The sequence below is a fragment of the Hippopotamus amphibius genome, chromosome 16 (genome assembly GCF_030028045.1).
Source record: "Hippopotamus amphibius kiboko isolate mHipAmp2 chromosome 16, mHipAmp2.hap2, whole genome shotgun sequence".
Lineage (NCBI taxonomy): Eukaryota > Metazoa > Chordata > Mammalia > Artiodactyla > Hippopotamidae > Hippopotamus > Hippopotamus amphibius.
The window spans coordinates 64121451-64142151 of record NC_080201.1 but is presented as its reverse complement, the minus strand read 5'-3'; the positions used below and the strand labels follow the sequence as shown (position 1 = coordinate 64142151).

General features: G+C 41.2%; 1 protein-coding gene across 1 annotated transcript; it reads left to right on the top strand.

Moving 5' to 3' along the window:
- The first annotated feature begins 18755 nt into the window (after positions 1-18755).
- LOC130839360 (protein S100-A10-like) lies at positions 18756-19049 on the top strand. Its single transcript, XM_057713586.1, has one exon. It carries the CDS (start codon positions 18756-18758, stop codon positions 19047-19049), a length of 294 nt encoding a protein of 97 aa, XP_057569569.1.
- Positions 19050-20701: the final 1652 nt, after the last annotated feature.

The following is a 20701-nucleotide window of genomic DNA, read 5'->3' as shown; positions in this document are numbered from 1 at the left end:
CAATCTGTCATACATAGTGAAGTAAGTCAGAAAGAGAAGGACAAATATTGTATGCTAACTCACATATACGGAATCTAAAAATGGTACTGATGAACTCAGTGACAAGAACAAGGACGCAGATACAGAGAATGGACTGGAGAACTCGAGGTATGGGAGGGGGCGGGGGGTGAAGGGGAAACTGAGAAGAAGCGAGAGAGTAGCACAGACATATATATACTACCAACTGTAAAATAGTCAGTGGGAAGTTGTTGTATAACAAAGGGAGTCCAACTCGAGGATGGAAGATGCCTTAGAGGACTGGGGCAGGGAGGGTGGGGGGGACTCGAGGGGGGGGCGTCAAGGAAGGGAGGGAATATGGGGATATGTGTATAAAAACAGTTGATTGAACCTGGTGTACCCCCAAAAAAAACAATAAAAAAAAAAAAGAATAAAAAAAAAAAAAGTGAATGAGCTACTTGTGCCTTTGCAGTAAACGTGAAGAGGATGCCGGTACTGGGAGTTTTTGCTGCTTGACCTATTTTTCTTTCCGCAGCGGGTATGACCTTGGATGTTGACACAGCCGACGAGTTCCGCCTCATAAATGATGACTTGAGCGAGCAGCCTTTGAATTAGCCGTAAAGGAGGAATGAAAACATGAAGACATGCTCGGTAAGGAACAAAAGACGGCAAAGAGAACAGCTTCCCAGTGAACACCCTGCTGGAGGCCCACGGGGATGAGTGGCTGCCCCAGGGGTGGGGAGCACTCTGGACTTCGGATGGGGCGGGTGGCGGGCAGCGGGGGTCCTACAGGGTACAAGGCGCTGCGTGAGGCAGACGTTTACTGAGGCGTCAGACAGTAACTACCTGACGCTCACGGGCTGCGTGGTCTCCGTCACACCTGCTCAGTGCTGCCTTCGGAGGTGGAAGCTGCCGCAGACCGCGTGGGAGCAGGTGTGGTTGCGCTCCAGGAAAGCACTCGGATAACTGTTCCAGAAGGAGGCATCCTCTTCCCGTGGAACCACGTGGGCGTTAGGGCTCCACGGCATTTTCAGGTGGGAAAGTTGGCTTCAAAACAAGGTATTTTCCAGATGAAAAAAAGCCCTGAGGCCATAAATAGCAAGAACCATGGAGTGCAGTCACTGGACCCAGACTCCTGACCTAGATGTGCTCAGTCTTGTGAGCAGATGAAAAGCTTTGAGGAACACGCTCAAAGGAAGACAGAGGAAAGGAAGCCACTTCTGCACCCTTGACGTCCCTTTAAGCCTGAGGACAGCTTTGGTTCTGAACCTTGGTCTCCCAGGGAAAGAGAAAACTTGGTTCACCTGCTGTTTGGCTTCAATTGCTTAATGACCTGAGGAAGGGGAGGAGGAGCATTGGGGATAAAACTACTCCTCTCGGGAGACGCCCCACACCCTCCACGCAGATGCAGCCAGTGTGGCAGAGACAACAGGTGATCGGATGACGGCGTCTCTGTGGGGAGAGCAGGTCTGTGAACCGTATCCCTGTAACTATAGACTCGAGAGCCTCTGACCCACCCTGATCGACACGTCGCTGCACAGAGCTTTGCAGCAGAGACCAGTCCTGTGAGCTTTTCCTTAACGTTCGATCTCAGGGTGAAAACAGGACAGATTAGGTCTCCAACACAAGAGGACTTGGAGCTCAGGTTGTGCACTGACCTTGGGCGGGACACACGCTGCCCCGGCCGCACTCTGAGCGTCCACACCCAGGCTCTGGCCGAATGTAGGCGTGATTTAGGGAGCGGAGAGTGGGGTTTCTAGTGGGGTCCTACGAGGATTCACTGGGTGTGAACTTCAAGTCAGGACTTTTGCTGAGAAAGCTCTTTAAGGGTCATGGCTACAGTAAAACCTAGCATCCTGGAGTGCCAGAAAACTTGCAGATAATTGTAAATCAAAGGAGAGCTCAGAATAAATAAATTTGTGTATTTCCTCCCTGTGTTGTGGGAGATGCTGTGGAAGAGTCGGAGGTGAGGCTGACAGGAGGCTCCCCCTGCCCAGACACTGTGGGCTGAGTGTCTATTAGTCAGTAAGGAGAACACTACTTGTCCTCACCTCGCTCTCAATGTGTTAGGAAGACAGAGGAAAAGAAGTATAAAAAACAACAAAAGTCTGAATTTCGTTTTGAGACGAAGAGAGTGACGAGGTCGTGGTGATTGAGGATGGCTCTCAGGTGTCTGTGAGCAGGTTCAATCAGCGGGGCTGGAGTCCGAGGAGGAGGATGCAACTGAGGGTCTGGGAGACGGGAATTCCAGGGACAGAACGTGAGTTGATGCGATGAAACTAAAATGTGTTTCTTGCTTTTGCAAGGGAAGTAAATTCAGCTGGACATGGTGAGAAAAGGGAGAGAGGAGAGTAGAGGATGACATGCACTTCGTGTGCCCAGCATCCCTCACCTTCCTGCCAGCGGTAAGTAGTGGAATGAAGGTTTTCTTTTCGGAAAACCAGTTCTTGGTTTCACTGATCTTTTCTATTGATGCTCTGATTTCTATTTCGTTTACTTCTGCTCTGGTCTTTGTTATTTCCTTCTTTCTACTAATGTTGGGCTTGGTTTATTCTTTCTTAGTTTTGTGCCATGCAAAGTTTGAGGTCTTTTGGGTTTTTTATTCCCTTTTTACAGAAAATGTTACTTGTATTTTTAAGTTTTAGGAAACAATCTTCTCATTACCAGTACCTAGAAATTACTTATTTCAGTACTTGGAGACAGTGCATATAAGGTTATATTAATACCCATAGAACCTTAATCTTATTTAGAAAATTGAACATTCCTGTGACTTTTTGCTTTCTGGAATTCCTTTCAGAAAACTAATTAATTCCCTTAAAGAATCTTTTGCATTATACTATGTTGTGTTATGTTGAAAAACTACATTTCAAAAAAATGTTTGTCGTTGAAAACAATCCCAGCTTTTACTGGACTGGTCAGTAGTGTCCAGGATATTCCTGCTATGCTGTAGATCTCCAGAACTTCTCCATCTTACAAAGCTGATCTCTCCACCCTTTGTTCTATGGTGTAAGTAAGTGTCCAGCTTCTTCATTTTGTATGTGGCTATCCAACTGGCCCAACATTCGGTTGAAGAGACTGAGAGATATGGGCATCCTTGTCAAAAATCATTTGATCATATAAACGAGATGGGGTATCTCTGGGCTCCCTAGTCATCTTCATTGGTCTGTATGTCTGCCTTGCTATCAGTACCACATTGTTTTGATTAATAATTTTTTGCAGTAAGTTTTGAAATCAGGAATTGTGAGACCACAAACTTTGTCCTTTCTTAGGACTGTTTTGAACCTTCAAGGGCCCCTTGAAATTCCTTATGAATTTTAAGATAAACTTTTCTATTTTGGGGAAAAAAAGGTTGGGATTTTAATAGGATTTGCACTGAACTTGTAAATGGCTTTAGATAGTATTGACATCTCAACAATATTACGTCCTTCAGTATATGAATACAGGATGTCTTCCCATGTATTTATGTTTCCTTCAGTGTTTTCCATCAATGTTTTCTAATTTTCAGTGCACAAGTCTTTCACTTCCTGTGTTAGGTTTATTCCTCAGAATTTAATCTTTTGATAGTATCGTAAATGGAATTCTTTTCTCAATTTCCTTTACATATTGTTCATTTAACATAAAGTATTTTTTATAAAACCTCTATTGTTTCATTAATTTATAAAAGACAGCCTCCTGTTTCAGATCCTCCTGTTTGCAGGATTCAGACCACCATCACCTAGAGGTGACTGGCGTCCTTATTTTCCTTTCTCTTCCTTTCCTTCCACTCCGCCACTTCCAAGACAGCAGCCCCTAGCTGTGTCCTGTATCCCTGCTTTCTTTTTTTTTTTCCTTTCCTTCCACTATTCTCCCTTCAGGTAAGGCCCCGCAAACAGGAAGAAAAGACCCTGTCCACTCTGATCGTGGCTCCTGGGCAGGTGGCCTTGACTTGACTGCCTAGATCTTCCTTTATTCTTTTTTTTTTAATTTTATTTATTTATTTATTATTTGGGGGGGGGTACACCAAGTTCAATCATCTGTTTTTATACACATATCCCCGTATTCCCTCCCTCCCTCGACTCCCCCCCCCCCTCGAGTGGCCCCCATCCTCCCCATCCCAGTCCTCTAAGGCATCTTCCATCCTCGAGTTGAACTCCCTTTGTTATACAACAACTTCCCACTGGCTATCTATTTTACCGTTGGTAGTATATATATGTCTGTGCTACTCTCTCGTTTCGTCTCAGCTTCCCCTTCACCCCCTGCCCACCCCCCAAACCTCGAGTTCTCCAGTCCATTCTCTGCATCTGCATCCTTGTTCTTCTCCTGAGTTCATCAGTACCATTTTTAGATTCCATATATGTGAGTTAGCATACAATATTTGTCTTTCTTTTTCTGACTTCACTCTGTTAGACAGACTCTAGGTCTACCCACCTCATTACATATAGCTCCATCTCATTCCTTTTTATAGCTGAGTAATATTCCATTGTATATATATGCCACATCTTCTGTATCCATTCATTTGTTGATGGGCATTTAGGTTGCTTCCATGTCCTGGCTATTGTAAATAGTGCTGCAATAAACATTATGGTACATGTTTCTTTTGGGATTATGGTTTTCTTTGGGTATATGTCCAGTAGTGGGATTACTGGATCATATGGTAGTTCTATTTTTAGTTTTTTAAGGAACCTCAAAACTGTTTTCCATAGTGGCTGTACCAACTTACATTCCCACCAACAGTGCAGGAGAGTTCCCTTTTCTCCACACCCTCTCCAACATTTGTTGTTTCCAGATTTTGTGATGATGGCCATTCTGATCGGTGTGAGGTGATACCTCATTGTGGCTTTGGCTTGCATTTCTCTGATGATTAGTGATGTTGAGCATCTTTTCATGTGTTTGTTGGCCATCTGTATGTCTTCTTTGGAGAAATGTCTATTTAGGTCTTCTGCCCACTTGTGGATTGGGTTATTTGCTTTTTTGGTATGAAGCTGCAGGAGCTGCTTGTATATTTTGGAGATTAATCCTTTGTCCATTTCTTCATTGGCAAGTATTTTTTCCCCTTCTGAGGGTTGCCTTCTTGTCTTGTTTATGGTTTCTTTTGCTGTGCAAAAGCTTTTAAGTTTCATTAGGTCCCATTTGTTTATTCTTGATTTTATTTCCATGATTCTAGGAGGTGGGTCAAAAAGGATCTTACTTTGATGTATGTCATAGAGTATTCTGCCTATGTTTTCCTCTAGGAGTTTTATAGTGTCTGGCCTTACATTTAGGTCGTGAATCCATTTTGAGTTTATTTTTGTGTATGGTGTTAGGAAGTGTTCTAATTTCATTCTTTTACATGTAGCTGTCCAATTTTCCCAGCACCACTTATTGAAGAGGCTGTCTTTTTTCCATTGTATATTCTTGCCTCCTTTGTCAAAGATAAGGTGCCCATATGTGTTTGGGCTTACTTCTGAGTTCTCTATTCTATTCCATTGATCTTCCTTTCTATTTTTGTGCCAGTACCATACTGTCCTTTATTCTTAATGTAGGCATTTATCACTATAAACTTCCTTCTTAGAACAGCTGATGTTGAATCCCACAATGTTTGTGTATTATATTTCCTTTCACACTTGTCTCAAGGTATTTTTTATTTTCCTTTGGATTTCTTCATTGACCCCTTTGTTGTCCAGGAGTATGGTGTTTAATTTCCACATATTTGTGAATTTTCAAGCTTTCCTGATATTATTAACTTCTAGTTTCCTATCAAGTATATTTTCCAACTACGATGTGACTTTTTTAATTTTATTTATTTATTTTTATTTTTTTATTTATTGGCTACATTGGGTCTTCATTGCTGCATGCAGGCTTTCTGTAGTTGCGGAGAGTGGGGTCTACTCTTCGTTATAGTGCACAGGCTTCTTATTGCAGTGGCTTCTCTTGTTGCGGAGCACAGGCTCTAGGTGTGTGGGCTTCAGTAGTTGCCGCCCATGGGCTCAGTAGTTGTGGCCTGAGGGCTCTAGAGCACAGGCTCAGTAGTTGTGGTGCACAGACTAAGTTGCTCTGCAGCATGTGGGATCTTCCTGGACCAGGGCTCAAACTCATGTCCCCTGCATTTGCAGGAGGATTCTTAACCACTGCACCACCAGGGAAGCCCTACGACATGATTTGAATGTTCTTAAACCTGTTAAGACTTGTTTGGGGAATTGAAATATGGTGTCTCCTGGTGAGTGTTGTGTGCTCTTGAGAAGAATGTGAATTCTACTACCATTGGGTGGAATCATCAGCACATGTCTGTTAGGTCCAACTGGAAAAGTGTAGTTTAAGGTCAGTGTTTCCTTACTGATTTTCTGCCTGGATGATCTATCCATCGTTGAAAGTGGGAGAAAAATTGCTCACAGTTTTATCTAAGTGAATGGAAAGGGGACCTTCTATCCTTGTTTAACCTGAGGCAGCAAGTGGAGAGAGAAAAAATTTTGGTGAGATAAACTCTAATTCATTTTCAAGTCTTGCAAAATAGTGTGACTGTTGGACTATAGCTGATCTATTTTTTTTTCCATTTTACATGTTGTTGTTCTTCCCTCAATTCCTAGCAGTGGTAGGTAATCAAAAAACAGGGGAGGTTGGGGTAGAAAAGCATCTACCATAACATTAACTTCTGTCACTGCTCAGTGAGAACTTGATTCCAGCCACTGTGATCAACAGCTGACATGAAAGCCACCTTGTATGTGCACACCGTATGTACAAACTATGTTCTCTGTTAATGAAATCTTTGCTTTTTAACTGAGAAAACAGATAGAGTGGTAGATTAAATTCATTAGATAAGACTAAGCTAACCAGTTTGTGGTTTTGACACCAAATAAGAGCTTACTGGCTGCAGAGGATGGAATCTTAATCTGTCCAACAGACTCTAACCCATGGTCTGACTTTATTGCCATATTACAAATGAGGAAACAAGGCTCTCAGAGCTCAGGGGGTGTCTGAAGTTCTCAGCTCCCCTGATCCTATTAACGAGTGGGGATTGTGGAAGAAGACCCCAGCTGGATGAATCCAAAGCTGTGATAATAAGCCCTTTGCTATGCTGCTTCCTATTGTCTATGTAGCAGTTTCAGAAGATGAAACCAAAGTTTCTTAAAAGCAAGAACTTCTAGTAATTCTGGCTTTGGGGGTTGGGCGGTTATTAGTATTTTATAATTTATCCCTCCTGTTGATGACTTCTTATTTTTTAACTTTTTTTTTTTTCTGCATTGGGTCTTCATTGCTGTGTGTGGGCTCTCTCTAGTTGTGGCGAGCAGAGACTACTCTTTGTTGTGGTGCAGTGGCTTCTCGTGTTGCAGAGCACAGGCTCTAGGCACACAGGCTTCAGTAGTTGCAGCACATGGGCTAAGTAGTTGTGGCACATGGGCTCTAGAGCGCAGGCTCAGTAGTTGTGGTGCATGGGCTTAGTTGCTCTGTAGCATGTGGGATCTTCCCAGACCAGGGCCTGAACCCATGTCCCCCCTGCATTGGCAGGCAGATTCTTAACCACTGTGCCGCCAGGGAAGTCCCAACAATGACTTTTGAATCCTACAGTGATAATTAAGAGTATTGCCTTAGGTACTTCACATATTTTACCAGAATAAGTCCACGGTTGAGTTGTATGTCACAAAACCTTCTTTTTCATTCGTGAGCACTGAGATCACTCTTTCTGATAATGTGCCACCCATATGTGCTGTGGTTGGTGTTCAGATCAGGCAATTAGTCTTATTCTTACTTACAAAATCCAGAACCAAGGGGACAGACAAAACACAGGCACTCAGAAACTAATGACGATGTAAAACAGTCTATATGTACAATGGGTTTAATAATGGAAGTGTTTGATTTATTAAAGCATAATTGACTAACGAAAAATGTATATAGTAAAGGATATACCTTGCTGTTTTGGTTGGAGTGTTTATTTTTCCATGTGGCCTGAGGCAAGCTGGAGACGGTTCTGGTAAAGCTCTCCGTGAACTAACGTCTCAATGAGTTAAGATCTGAGGGATTGTTTATAATTAGATTTCTTTGGCCACTTGGGATATTTTCTATACAGAATAGAATATCTGAGGGCCATCTTAGAGGTGTGTGTACTTGGAGGGCTGCTGATTTTATGAAGTGTATTTTGCATACTGTCATTTTGTGTGTGCATGTGTGTGTCTCTGTGTGTGATATAATCTACTATTTTTTTTTTAGTTAAGTTAGTTGAGTTACAATATTAGTTTCAGGTGTACAACACAGTGACTCAATATTTTTATAGATTATAATTCAGTTAAAGTTATTAGAGGGAATTCCCTGGTTGTCCAGTGGTTAGGACCCGGCACTTCTACTATAGGGGGTATGGGTTTGATCTCTGATCAGGGAACTAAGATTCTACAAGCTGCACAGCATGGCCAAAAATAATAATAATAGTAAAGTTAAGGGATTTCCCTGGCAGTCCAGTGGTTAAAGACTTCACCTTCCAATGCAAGGGGTACAGGTTCGATCCCTGGTTGGGGAGCTAATATCCCGTGTGCCTTGGGGCCAAAAAAAAAAAAAAACATAAAACAAAAGCAATATTGTCCAATAAAGAGCCTAAAAAAAAGCAATATTGTAACAAACTCAATAAAGACTTTAAAAATTGTCCACATCAATAGAACAGGAACAAGACAAGGGTGCCCACTCTCACCATTATTATTCAACATAGTTATGGAGGTTTTAGCCACAGCAATCAGAGAAGAAACTGAAATAAAAGGAATCCAAATTGGAAAAGAAGTAAAATTGTCACTCTTTGCAGATGACATGATATTATACATAGAAAACCCTAAAGACTCTATCAGAAAACTGCTAGCACTAATTGATGAATTTATTAAAGTAGCAGGATACAAAATTAATGCACAGAAATCTCTTGCATTCCTATGCACTAACAACAAAAGAGCAGAAAGAGAAATTAAGGAAATTCTCCCATTTACCATTGCAACAAAAAGAATAAAATACCTAGGAATAAACCTACCTAAGGAAGCAAAAGATCTGTATGAAGAAAACTTTTAAGACGCTAATGAAAGAAATCAAAGATGAAACAAACAGATGGAGGGACATACCATGTTCTTGGATTGGAAGAATCAACATTGTGAAAATGACTGTACTACCCAAAGCAATTTACAGATTCAATGCAATCCCGATCAAATTACCAACGGCATTTTTCACAGAACTAGAACAAGAAATCTTATGATTTGTATGGAAACACAAAAGACCCCGAATAGCCAAAGCGATCTTGAGAAGGAAAAATGGAGTTGGTGGAATCAGGCTTCCTGACTTCAAACTATACTACAAGGCCATAGTGATCAATACAGTATGGTACTGGCACAAAAATAGAAAGGAAGATCAATGGAACAGAATAGAGAATTCAGAGGTAAGCCCAAACACATATGGGCACCTTATCTTTGACAAAGGAGGCAAGAATATACAATGGAAAAAAGACAGCCTCTTCAATAAGTGGTGCTGGGAAAATTGGACAGCTACATGTAAAGGAATGAAATTAGAACACTTCCTAACACCATACACAAAAATAAACTCAAAATGGATTCACGACCTAAATGTAAGGCCAGACACTATAAAACTCCTAGAGGAAAACATAGGCAGAATACTCTATGACATACATCAAAGCAAGATCCTTTTTGACCCACCTCCTAGAATCATGGAAATAAAATCAAGAATAAACAAATGGGACCTAATGAAACTTAAAAGCTTTTGCACAGTGAAAGAAACCATAAACAAGACAAGAAGGCAACCCTCAGAATGGGAAAAAAATACTTGCCAAGGAAGAAATGGACAAAGGATTAATCTCCAAAATATACAAGCAGCTCCTGCAGCTTCATACCAAAAAAGCAAATAACCCAATCCACAAATGGGCAGAAGACCTAAATAGACATTTCTCCAAAGAAGACATACAGATGGCCAACAAACACATGAAAAGATGCTCAACATCACTAATCATCAGAGAAATGCAAGTCAAAGCCACAATGAGGTATCACTTCACACCGATCAGAATGGCCATCATCACAAAATCTGGAAACAACAAATGTTGGAGAGGGTGTGGAGAAAAGGGAACTCTCCTGCACTGTTGGTGGGAATGTAAGTTGGTACAGCCACTATGGAAAACAGTTTGGAGGTTCCTTAGAAAACTAAAAATAGAACTACCATATGATCCAGTAATCCCACTACTGTACATATACCCTGAGAAAACCATAACCCAAAAAGAAACACGTACCATAATGTTTACTGCAGCACTATTTACAATAGCCAGGACATGGAAGCAACCTAAATGCCCATCAACAAATGAATGGATACAGAAGATGTGGCACATATATACAATGGAATATTACTCAGCTATAAAAAGGAATGAGATGGAGCTATATGTAATGAGGTGGATAGACCTAGAGTCTGTCATACAGAGTGAAGTAAGCCAGAAAGAGAAAAACAAATATTGTATGCTTATTCATATATAAGGAATCTTAAAAAAAATGGTACTGATGAACCCAGTGACAAGACAAGAATAAGGATGCAGAGAATGGACAGGAGGACACGAGGTGGGGGGGGGGGCAGGGGGTGAAGGCGAAGCTGGGATGAAGTGAGAGAGTAGCATAGACATATATATACTACCAACTGTAAAATAGCCAGTGGGAAGTTGTTGTATAACAAAGGGAGTCCAACTCAAGGATGGAAGATGCCTTAGAGGACTGGGGCAGGGAGGGTGGGGGGGACTCGAGGGGGGCGCGTCAAGGAAGGGAGGGAATATGGGGATATGTGTATAAAAACAGTTGATTGAACCTGGTGTACCCCCCAAAAAAAATAAAAAAAAAAATAGCCAGTGGGAAGTTGCTATATAAGAAAGGGAGATCAATCCGATGATGGATGATGCCTTAGAGGGCTGGGACGGGGTGGGTGGGGGGGAGCCGCGGGAGGGAGGGAATATGGGGAATATGTGTATATATACAGCTGATTGACTTTGGTGTATCTCAAAAACTGGTACAAGAGTGTAAAGCAATTATATTCCAATAAATAAATAAATAAATAAATAAATAAATAAATAAATAAATAAAATTATCACAAACCTCCAAAAAATAAAAATTGTCCACATCAAAAAAATCTTTTAAAATAAACTTATTAGAATATAATGGCTGTATTTCCCTGTGCTGTACATATATCCTGGTTGATTATTTTACACATAGTAGTTTGTGTCTCTTAATCCTATACCCCTATCTCACCCCTCCCCCTTTCCCTCTCCCCACTGGTAACCACTAGTTTGTTCTCTATATCTGCAAGGCTGCTTCTGCTTTGTTATATATATATTCATTTATTTTTTATTTTTTTTAATTTTTATTGGAATGTACTTGATTTACAATGCTGTGTTGGTTTCAGGTATACAGCAAAGTGAATCAGTGTCACACACATATATCAACTCTTTTTTAGATTCTTTTCCCATTTAGGTCATTACAGAGTACTGAGTAGAGTTCCCTGTGCTATAAGTAGGTCCTTATTAGTTATCTATTTTATATAGTGTATGTGTCAATTCAAATCTCCCAATTTATCCCTCCCCTCCCTTCCTCCCCTGGTAACCATAAGATTGTTTTCTACATCTGTGACTCTATTTTTGTTTTATAAATAAATTCATTTGCACCATTTTTTTTTAGATTCCACATATAAGTGATATCATATGATATTTGTCTTTCTCTGGCTTATTTCACTCAGTATGACCATCTCTAGGTCCATCTATGTTGCTGCAAATGGCATTATTTTGTTCTTTTTTATGGCTGAGTAATATTCCATTGTATATATGTACCACATTTTCTTTATCCATTCCTCTGTTGATGGACATTTAGGTTACTTCCATATCCTGGCTATTATAAACAGTGCTGCAGTGAACACTGGGGTTCACGTATCTTTTTGAATTATGATTTTCTCAGGGTATATGCCCAGGAGTAGAACTGCTGGGTCACATGGTAGTTCTTCTATTTTTAGTTTTTTAAGGAACGTACATACTGTTCTCCATAGTGGCTGCACCAATTTACATTCCCACCAACAGTGTAGGAGGGTTCCCTTTTCTCCACACCCTCTCTAGCATTTAATTTTGTAGATTCTTTTGAAGATGGCCATTCTGACTGGTGTGAGGTGATACCTCATTGTAGTTTTGATTTGCATTTCTCTAATAATTAGTGATGTTGAGCATCTTCTCACGTGCTTTTAGATTCTACATATGACTGATAATGTAGAGTATTTATCTTTCTCCGTGTGACTTATTTCACTAAGCATAATAATCTCTAGGTCCATCCATGTCTTTGCAAGTGGTAGAATTTCATTCCTTTATGGCCGAGTAACGCTTCGTTGTATATAAGTATCACATCTTGTTTATCCATTCATTTGCTTTTTAATTTATTGTTTATTGAAGTATAGTTGATTTATAATGTGTTAAGTTCTATTATACAGTAAAGTGATTCAGTTATACGAGGGTGAGTCAAAAATTATCCACACTCTAGCTGTAGAATTTATTTTAATTAACTTTTAGAAAAGACAAATACATTTTTCGACATAATCTCCTTGATTTTCATTACACTTTGTCCATCTGTCAACAAGCTTTCGTATTCCCTCATTAAAAATTGTTTTAGGCTGAGCTGCGAGTCACGAATGCACTGCTGTCTTCACTTCTTCATCAGAAGTGAATCTTCGTCCTCATAGGGCTGATTTCAGGAGACCAAACAGATGAAAGTCCGATGGAGCAAGATCAGGACTATAGGGAGGACGCTTTAACACCTCAAAATGAAGTTTTTGCAGAGTGTCGACAGTGTGGGCAGAAGTGTGCAGACGTGCATTGTCATGCAAGATCACAACGCCCTTGGATAGCAGGCCTCTGCATTTAATCCATGGACATGGACAGGCATTCAGCTCCTTCTTGATGGCTAACACTTGTGCGACCTTCCTTGAACTTCTCTATCCATTCAGACACACTTCTTCACGACAAAACACTTTCTCCACCCTGCACACAAAGTCTTCGATAAATAATGGCACTAGGGACACCCACAGGCCACAAAAAATGAATCACTGCATGCTGTTCTTCTTTTGCGCAGATCACAAGTGGGGTGTCCATTTTTGCTTGCACTGCAGTCACAAATGAACTGACGTAACACGTTCACACCTGCACAGCAGTGACTGGGGAGACAGTCACCTTGAATGGAAAGCGCTGATAAGACAGTGCGGCCAACAGAAGCTTCAACATAACCAGAGTGGGGATAATTTTTGACTCACCCTCATATGACCAGAGCCGCTGAGCACCTCAATTATGTAAAAAAGGGTCTCCTGATTTTTCTCAGAACAGATTAGGGTCGGATGTGAACAGAAGAGGAATAACAGATATACAGAGTTTCGGTTGGAATGTAAAAATCCTGAAGCATGAGAAAGGATCCAGTGACAGACACGTACACACACAAACAGAAATACACTGCCCTACGAGGATGTACACGTTTTCCTTCAAATCCCACTTCATTGGATGCAGTCATCTCTATAATTTCTGCCAAGATATTCTAACTCCATTCTCTGCCTTCTATGAGCCGCGTGTGTAAGTGTGGCTCATAGTTTTCTCTCTCTAATTGAATGGGGAAATGCCCTTCTGTCCTTCTTTAATTTGAAGCAGCAGGAGGAGGAAGAAAAAAAAAATTGTAGTAGATGAAACCCAGTTAATTTCTAAGTCTGCTACATGATGTAAGTGTTGGAAAATAAGCAATGTACTTTAAGCTGTAAATATGGAATTAGAAATGTACTGTCTGTGGTGTATCAACACTGCATTTTATGCATGCTTTTGCTTATTTAATGACAAACCACATATTTATTTAGCACTCGTGTTAGTTAACCTTAAAATGTATTATTTTACACTTTCACTGAATTTTCTTAATGCATTGTAATGGCGTGCAGGATGATGGGTTATAAAGATGGTAGACTGCATTCTTGTCTTTATCTCCTTTTGTTTATTTATTTACAAACTACATACTTATTCAACATTTATTATGTGTCTACCATACTTTTGACCAAGACAGGCATGGACCCTAAGTTCATGGACTTGTATTGTGGTGGGGAGTCAGAATATAAAAGTAGGGACTTCCCTGGCTGTCCAGTGGTTAGGACTCCATGCTTCCACTGCAGGGAGCCCAGGGTTCGGTCCCTGGTCGGGCAACTAAGATCCCGCAAGCCACGTGGTGTGACCAAATAAATAAATAAGAATATAAAAGGAAAAGGAAATCAATACAGAGTAGTAATGGTAAAATGTGAAATAAGTGTCAGTGATATGTTCTCCAGGTTTAGTCCCTCCTGTGGAATGTGACAGTGCCTCCCTTTTCAGGAGAAGAAAAAGCCCAGAATCCTTCTATGAGGTCTTAAAACTTTTAGAAAAGTCCTCACACCTGCACTGGCAGAGCCTACTCTTCATTCCAGGCCACTCGTGTCTTTTCAGAAAGACCCTAAGGACCCCAGGGGAAGTAGCTCTGAAAACCATCTTTCTGTCGCAGATTGGGGTTGGGGCTCTGGCCAATGTCATCCTCTTCCATAATGTCTCCCCAAATGTGCGTGGACCCAAGCAGAGACCCACAGACACGATTCTCACCCACATGGCCGTGGCCAGTCTCTTGGTTCTGCTCTCCTCTGGGATTCCCCACACAATGGCAGCTTCTGTATTAGGGCAACTCCTGTCCAGTTTTGGGTGTAAATTTGCATATTATACACAGAGTGGCTTGCAGCACCACCCTGTGCTCCACCTTTGTCCTGAGCACCTATCAGTCCTTCACCCTCATCCCCAGGACAGTGGAGGGGAGGATGTTCAGAGAAAGAGCCCCCGGGGTCATTGGTCCTTCCTGTTGCACCTGCTGGGTGCTCAGTGTCTTAGTGAGTAACTATGTTCTTGTGAATGTCACTGGTTCACAGGACGCATGCAGTTATACTGATACCCAAGGCACCTGGTTCTGCTCATCTTCGGGTTTTCAAGCAGGCTTGGTCTACTTGTGGTCCCTCTCTGATACCATGTTTCTTGGCCTCGTGATCTGGTCCAGTGGCTCCACGGTGCCTCTCCTGCACAGACACCACCAGAGTGTATAGTGTACTCACAGCCCCAGCAGCCGTGCCCATGGCCCCCAGAGGCATATGATATACGCTGCCCACACCATTCTCATGCTAGTGGTCACTTCTGTCATCTCCTAATTGCTGAATTCTATTTTTGCTGCTCACATCATTGTTTTAATTGGATATCACCTAAGGTGGATGCATCGCTCTCATATTTTGGCTTCATGTTTTCCCACTCTTGGCCTCTTACTGCTGATTCTTAAGGATCCTAGAGCTTCAAGTTTCTGCTCTTGAAATGATGAAAATGACTGAGAATCTAATTATGTAGAAGTCATTTTCAATAATAGCCGTGTTTACAGTGTTCAGTAATCAGTCGTTGAATAACAATTTTTACGTAAAACCCGCAATGATGTTTTATTTTCTCATTTATAGTTGAAATAGAATTGCCATAAAACATTGTGCACATTGGAGGTGTGTGTGTTGACTTTATACCCTTAGATACTGCAGTGATTACCACCGTAGGGTGAGTTCACAGCTCTAACCTATCCAATAATTACCATTTCTTTTTTGTGGTGGCAACAGTTAAGATCTAGTCTCTTAGCAACTTTGAAACTTATGATACAGTATTGTCTATAATCACTGTGCTGTGTGTGATCTCTGCAGGACTTATGTATCTACTCATTCCCAGTTTATGCCCTTAAATAATACATCACCAACTTCCCACCCCCCACTCTTCAACTCTCGGTTTTATGAGTTTGGCTTTTCTAGATTTCACGTATAATTAATAACATACTGTGCTTGTCTCTCTTTGACTTATTACAGTTAGTTTAATCCCCTCAAGGTCCATCTGTGTTGTCACAAATAGTATGGTTCTCATCTTTCTAATGTCTGGGGAAAAAATATATATATATATAGTTCAGAGAACTCACGACTTCTTTATCTGTTCATCTGTTGACGGACACTTAGGCTGTTTCTACATCTTGGCTGTTGCTGCAATAACCTTGGGAGAACAGATACCTCTTCAAGCTTCTGTTTTCATTTCCGTTGCATATATACCCAGCCAGAACTAGAATTTCTGAATCATGTGGTACTTTTATGTATACTTTTTTGAGGAACCTCCATTATTATTTCTCATAGTGACTCTACCAAATTATAGCCCCGACAACAGTGTGCAAGGGTTTCATTTTCTGCATATCCTCACCAACATTTGTGTTCACTTGTCTTGATGAGAGCCCTTCTAAGTGGTGTGAAGTAATACCTCATTGTGGTTTTGATCTGTATTTTCCTGACTAGTGATGTTGAGCATCTTTTCATGTACCTGCTGGCCATTTGGATGTCTTCTTTGGAAAAAATGTCTATTCATTTCCTCTGACCATTTCGTGTATTGGGCTATTTGGGTTTTGTTGTTATTGGCTTGTGTGAGTTCTTTATATATTTTGGATACTAACTCATTATCTGATATACAGTTTGCAAATGTTTTCTCCCCTTTCATAGGTGGTCTTTTCATTTTGTTGTTTCCCTTGATGTGCAGAAGTTTTTAAGTTTGATGTAGTCCCACTTGTTGATTTTTTGTTTTGGTGCTTTTGCTTTTGGTGTCATAGCCAAAAAAAAAAAAAAAAATCATTGTCATGTCAACGTCTAGGGGATCTTCTTCCCTATGTTTTCTCTTAGGAGTTTTATGACATCAGGTCATATGCTTAAGTACTTAATCCATTTTGAGTTAATTTTTGTGAGTGTGTAAGACAGGGTTACAGTTTCATTCTTCTCCATTTCTTTATTCAATTTTCCAATACCAATATGTTGAAGAGATTATCCTTTATTCAACGAGTGTTTGTAGCTCCCTCGTCAAATGTTACTTGATGGTAGATGTGAACTTACTTCTGGGATCTCTGTACTTTGGTCTTGTGTCTATTTTTATGCCAGTACCATATCATACATACTTAATTACTCTATTTTTTTAGTGATTAACACTGTAAGTGTGATGCCTCTAGTTCTGTTCTTTCTCATGTTTGCTTTGGCTATTTGAGGTCTTTTGTGGTCCCATACAAATTTTAGAAATTTTTTTTTCCTATTTCTGTGAAAGACACCATTGAAATTTTGATAAGGATTGTATTGAATCAATACCTGACTTTGTGTAGTATGGACACTTTAACAGTATCAATTTTTCCAATCCATGAACATGAGTTATCTTTCTAGATGTTACGTCTTCATCAATTTCTTTCATCAACAGCTTGTAGTTTTCATTATAGAGAGCTTCCACCTTCTTAGTTAAATGTATTCCTAAGTATCTTATCAATCAAGGAGGTGGTTTCCGCTGAAGCCTAATCCCAGCCTGATCCCACAGGGGCTCTGAAGTGTGGATAGCACCATAGTTGTCCCAACTGAAAGCAAAAGATGTGGACTCTGTGCCCCCAGTTTGATGGGACCTTGGCTGAGGGCGTGGGTTGGAGGGGCTCACCCAGCATTTCTATGTGATCCAGCTGCAGTCAGTCTGGGGAAGTTCTTGAGAGTCTGGTGAGTCTGTCACTGCAGGTGGGGCTGTGTGTGACACCCAGGTAAAGGTCACACCCAGGGAATCTGTGTGTAGACCCAACCACATCTACCATGGCGCCATTTATAGCAGTTCTGTTTTGTTCACACTCTCAAATGATCATTTTTTTCTTTGGTATGCTTAGAGTCAACGATGCCTAACTAGGTTTAGGTGTGCAGTTGGGGTGAGGAGGTTTGAAGTGGTCAATTGGAACATTCCTCAAGGCAGCACAGAAGAGACGGTGCTACAGTCGTATTAAGAGCTTCCCCACTGTTCATTCCCCTCTGAACACATGGAATAAATGCAGCACGACTTCCCCAAGAAACACATCACAGTATATTTCTTAACAGCAGCATCAAAGCTTTTCAGCTTAGAGTGAACTTATCATTTTAAATTGTCCAGGGAAAGGAAATAAGAGGGGGATATTGATGAAACTAGATCCGCTCAGTGTAAATGATGGTTGAAATCAGACAAGGTGTTCCTGAGGTGTGTGTGTGGGGGGGGGGGGGTTGTGTTACTATTGGCTGTAGACTTGTGTGCTTGAAAACGTGGGTTAAAATTTGATATTTTAGTGATCAACCCTTAAGGAGTGTCTTTGAAATTACAAATATTCAAAATAAAATTGTGGTGAAACACAGTCTGAAAGAAATCATCCCTAAAATTAGAATTAAAATTATGACATTTTCAATCGGAAACGAATGACAGCAGAATGACCAATTTCTCCCTAAAAAAGAGTGGATACATGTATATGTATAACTGATTCGCTGTGCTGTACACCCGAAACTAACATAACATTGTAAATCAACTATACTCCAATTAAAAAAATGTTCTTTAATGACCAGTTTCTCAGCAGGAAAATTTGGAATCCAGTGGCGAGTATGCAGTTGTCCCACAGGTTGGGGGCACAGGGGCTTTCAGAGGCGGTGAGGTGGTGGGGCTGGAAGTCCCACCGCCTACAAGGAGTGATGAGAGCTGAGCCAGAATATAACTATTTCAGGCTGCTGAGTCATACGTTCTGTATTATACACCCTTTATGTTACCATTGCGGTGCGGAATCATTGTAGGGCATTCCTGAATCCTAGTAAATTTTTATTTAAAAATCAATCAGTCACAGACTGCGCATCCCCGCCAGCCGAGCGTCCCCGCCGTGCCTCCTGCCAAGGTTTCAACAGACCTCACCAAAATGCCCACTCAAATGGAACACGCCATGGAAACCATGATGTTTACATTTCACAGGTTTGCTGGGGATAAAGGCTACTTAACAAAGGAGGACCTGAGAGTACTCATGGAAAAGGAATTCCCCGGGTTTTTGGGAAACCAAAAAGACCCTCTGGCTGTGGACAAAATAATGAAGGACCTGGACCAGTGCCGAGACAGCAAAGTGGGCTTCCAGAGCTTCTTTTCACTAATCGCGGGGCTCACCATCGCATGCAAGGACTATTCTGTAGCACACATGAAGCAGAAGGGAAAGAAGTAAGCAGCACTGAGCAATTACTCTCACGCCAACAAGGATTCTCACATAGGGTCTCTCAAGGAATATGCCCCACAGCTTCCCCCCGTATAAGGATTTCCTGAGCAGATTGGGACCCTTAGAAAATGTAGAAATAAAATCCAACTCCACCTTGAGAAGCGGAGAAAGAAACGTCAATTCAAGCCAGATAAGCTTTCGATGTTTAGATTGGTTGCCTCCCCTTGCCCTCAATAAACAAATTCCTTTTTCAGTTCTGAAAAAAAAAATCGGCAAATCCTGGGGCCTTATTTTGCTGACCCCTGAGCTGGGGTCCTTATGGGATGAGTTCAGGTGGTTTTCAGTTCTGAGTAAGTAGAGGGCGTCTTGCAAAAACTGGCATGAATGATGGGGTTGGGTCCAATTTGGCAGGAAGGACACACAGCAGCGCCACCAGGAGACGGTGGGCATTCTGCAGAGAGAGCGCAAGAGTTCGGAAGGAAAGAAAGCATTTCTGCTTTAAGGGAAGCAGGCAAAGGCAGAGGCGACTGAGACAGGGTCTGCGTGTCTGAAGTGGAGTCTCTGTGTGAGAAAAACTGAGAGACAGGGAGAGACTGAAACCCTGTGAGCGTGTGCAGTGAGGGGCAGTCAGTGCAGACGTGTACATGCACGAGGAGGGGGTGTCTGCAGGTGCGGGCGTGAGAACATTCTAGACACGTGTGAGAGAAAAGGTGTAGGTAAAAGCGTGTGTAAGAGAATGTGGGTGTCGGGGAACAGTTTGGGGTTATACTTACTAAACTTGATAAAGTGTCCCTTTTTGAGGAACTGCTTGTTGTCTAGTGAGTACGACATTAGAAAATATTTCTGAGTAGGTGGAACTAATTTCCTGATCTAAACATGAGGAGCCTCTGCATAAGTGAACAAAAAGTATTGGAAACTGGCTCCACTTATTTCATGATACTTACAATTTTTATCCATATTTCAAATCGTAACGTCAGTAGTCATTCCAGAACTAATTCAGAGTGATAATAAAACACTATTTTTTATTCTTTTATGGTAGTATAGTTGTTTACAACGTTGTGTTAAATTCTGTTATACAGCAAATGGATTCAGTTATATATATGGTTACCAGTTATATACATGCTTTACCACAAGATATTGAATATAGTTCCCTGTGGTATACAGTAGGACCTTGTGGTTTGTCCATTCTATACGCAAAAGCTTACATCTTCTAACCCCAACCTCCCACTCCATCCCTCCCCTAAATGCCCCTACTTGGCAACCACCAGTTCTGTTCTCTTTGTTCATGATTCTGTTTCTGTTTCATAATTAGGTTCATTTGTGTCATATTTTAGATTCCACATGTAAGCGACATCATATGGTATTTGTCTTTCTCTGTCTGACTGACTTCACTTAGTATGATCATCTCTAGGTCCATCCATGTTGCTGCAAGTGGCATTAGTTCATTCTTTTTTATGGCTGAGTAATATTCCGTTGGATATATGCACCACATCTTCTGTACCCATTCATCTGCTGATGGACACTTAGGCTGCTTCCATGTCTTGTCTATTGTAAATAGTGCTGCTGTGAACATTGGGGTGCATGTATTAAAACAACAGTTTATCTATATTGCTTAAAGTGATTAAAGGAGGCATTTTAGGTGGTTAACATTTCATGAAACA

What these genes read in the sequence shown, in the direction of transcription:
- LOC130839360 (XM_057713586.1), top strand. Translation starts at nt 18,756, where the DNA reads ATGCCCACTCAAATGGAACACGCCATGGAAACCATGATGTTTACATTT.